Source organism: Populus euphratica, unplaced genomic scaffold, assembly GCF_000495115.2.
Source record: "Populus euphratica unplaced genomic scaffold, PopEup_1.0 scaffold4.1, whole genome shotgun sequence".
In the NCBI taxonomy this organism is placed as follows: domain Eukaryota; kingdom Viridiplantae; phylum Streptophyta; class Magnoliopsida; order Malpighiales; family Salicaceae; genus Populus; species Populus euphratica.
In genome coordinates this window covers 2,528,139-2,531,085 of record NW_011499859.1, presented here as the reverse complement: position 1 = coordinate 2,531,085, position 2,947 = coordinate 2,528,139, and the positions used below count along the sequence as shown (strand labels likewise).

At 35.1% G+C, this 2,947-nt stretch overlaps 1 protein-coding gene across 1 annotated transcript; it reads right to left on the bottom strand.

The window, feature by feature from the left end:
• Positions 1–324: 324 nt before the first annotated feature.
• LOC105124410 (nuclear transcription factor Y subunit C-3-like) lies at positions 325–1,172 on the bottom strand. Its single transcript, XM_011024428.1, has one exon. The coding sequence runs from the start codon at positions 929–931 to the stop codon at positions 572–574; it is 360 nt and encodes a 119-aa protein (XP_011022730.1). The 5' UTR covers positions 932–1,172; the 3' UTR covers positions 325–571.
• Between the last annotated feature and the right edge of the window lie 1,775 nt (positions 1,173–2,947).

The following is a 2,947-nucleotide window of genomic DNA, read 5'->3' as shown; positions in this document are numbered from 1 at the left end:
GGATAAAGGATCACTGGGATTGTGCTGGACGGTTGACCACCGGTTTTTTTTATTAGGAACCATCACCAACTCAGCTTTTACTTCCATAGAATTTGGTTAAAACAGGCCATCTAATTAACTACATCTAAATACTATTGCTTGTAACCCCAGGAAAAGATAATGGTAGTCTGCGGCATATATTTGGTCTCCATCATGAGAGGTATTCTGTAGGTGATCCATTGTTTTTTCACGAAAAAAAAGAGGAAAAGAAATAATAACAGAAAACAAACTATTCATTTAATTTGGACATCGTGTGGTTAAATAAAATAAAATCCGACATCAATATTTAGGGTTTGCAATTTGGTAATGATCAAATGATCCAAGCATACAGAGATAGCTGGGGGATATACACTCACCCACCATCGTTTGTTTTGTGTGTTCATGTATATTAAAATAATCTAACAAGAAAAGGAGTGCATTATGTCACTTCGGGTAGATCAAGCAGAGGAAGGAAAACATCGGGTAAGTTTAGGAGATCGTACAATTTAATCATGGAAGTTCGTGCTTGGGTTGGGAGGGGGTGAAGGTCTTATTACTTGCTAGTTGTTTCGATTTCCACATGATTAATATCCGTGGAGTCGCTGGAATGAGACACCAAGTTGACAAGAAAGTCAAAGATATCTGTTGCTGTAACAGCAGAGGCCACATCCTCTTTGTGAAGTGTCCTCCTCTTGCCTTGGATGGTGATCATCCAAGACCTATGTGTTAACTCCTCGATGAAGAGTTCACATGCTTTTGAGAACACAATTGGGGCCTCACCAGATATCATCTTCACATCATCGCCGGATTTCTTCATGATCTTCTTGATTCTTGCCAATGGCAATGAGTGAGGCCCAGTTTTTCCAGATAAACCGCCAGAAAGTATTCCTGAGTATGTCCCAGCTTGCCTCATATTGTTCTTATGTCGGGGATCCTTGACTCCAGGTAGCGTCGAGGTAATGATAAGAATGTGAGAGGGAGTGCGCAGTTACAGTTCATAGAAATTAATATGGTGAAAGATTGCTGTGATTGCATGAAGAGATTAATATTCAACTTATAAGAGAGGGACGAGTAAAGAAATACATGCACAGGCCGGCCGGCCAGCTTGCCTAGGCCGGCTACAGTCATATAAATAAAATACAGTTGAGACGTTTAGAATTTTCTTCCATTTTCTTGCATCTATTCTAGACTTCTAGCTCGTGGACTTGTTACCGATATGGCAGCCATTGGACACTAAACAAAACAATGGCGAAATATCACTGCAATACGTTTTTTAGTACTTCTGCTAAATGGGAATGCAAACCGTTGTTTTAATTTCCTCTCCAATTTAAATTAAATTCTCTACGTGCCACCCATATCCCTACATAATTACTTGAAGTAAATAGAAAAATCCTTCGCTTTTTTCAAAGTTTTAAGAGCTATTATGCATGCTATAAGTAACTTGATCAGAGACAGATTCCTTCGAGCCCTTAGTTTGAGGAGGGAAATAGGAAATGGTTCTCCTCTTGCAACGTCAACTTCGAATTCTTACATGCAACGAGGCAACTCTACATGTGCAAGGAGAGGGTAATTCAACTATGCCCAGATCCTATGAAGTATTATTAGGTTGGTTGAAAATTAATTGGATCCACCCATCGATGCAATGAATAATTTCTTTTTAATGTATTGTGGAAGCTTAATGCGATAAATGTTTTAAAAGGTAAGGTTAATTATAAAAGTAAGGTTTTTTTAAAATATAAATTATATCTTTTCTTAATTAAGATTTAAAAGAAAATTATTGATCAAATTCATGTAAAACCACGTAATTATTTTATTAACTTTACATGATTGATTTTTTTTTTTTTCAACAACGGACGCGTAGTCGACTGGTTAATTAGAACTGATGGTGACTTCTGCAGTGCCTTTGTCATAAATGCAATCATGCAACGTGCATAAATTAATTATGAAGGGTCCAGATGCTTCGTCTTATGATATGCTCCACAGCACAAAAATATTTATTCTTCAAAGTCAATTGCTATACTGCTTTTATTTTGAGAGAGAGAGAGAGATTGTCACTGGAATCCGGCAATGGTTGGTGGAATTCGAGCTTGATACCGGTAGATTTTAATCTAAAATAGTTGTTTATAAATAATTTTTGAGGTTAGATTTGAGTTTAGAGTCTTAGGTAAGCATGGATGCATATTTTTCTGTAGGATAATAAAACCATAAAAATTGATTTTGGTGGTGGTCGGAGCAATTTTGTCAGGTTCATGCAACGCCGCCTGATTTCGATAATGAGGAAGATGAATCAGGGGACGAAGGCTTTCTATTTCCTGGCAAGGTGAGGCCTGGTGGTACAACGCGTACTCGTGCGGGCCTGGTTTATTTAGGGTCATTTGGTACAAGGATATCTATAAATTGCGACTCAAACCATTAATTGATTACTGGTCACTCCTTTAACGTTGTGTTATCGGGGTATTAAAATCTTTTTATAAAATTAATTAGTTACTATTAAATTAATTAAAAATAATAAATCTTTTTACATTTTAAAAGCATAATAAAATAATTAATATATCTTTTTTGTATTATTAGCCAAGGAGTAATTTGATATTTAATAAATAAAAAATAAAAAAAATAAAAAAATAGTTAATATATGCAACATATAAAATATATTTACACCCTTAAAGCAATATGTGTGGTGTTTTTCAATAGCCAAAATCCTTTATTTGCCATGCCATTTGAAGCGTCCCTCTATCCTCATTTTTTTTTTGTGGGACTTATGTGATTAATGGCAGCATGATTTATTTTCAGCGATGTTTTTTTCCCTTTCTCTCTCCAACACTTGAAATATATGTTAGTCATGCGAAATTTTAAAATTATCCTTTGATTTATGAAAAAATTCACTTCAATTCTTATTTTTTAATTTTTAATTTCTGTACTTAATTCTTTT

Bases quoted from the DNA above. Each gene is read 5' to 3' on its own strand.
- LOC105124410 (XM_011024428.1), bottom strand. From the start codon at position 931: ATGAGGCAAGCTGGGACATACTCAGGAATACTTTCTGGCGGTTTATCT.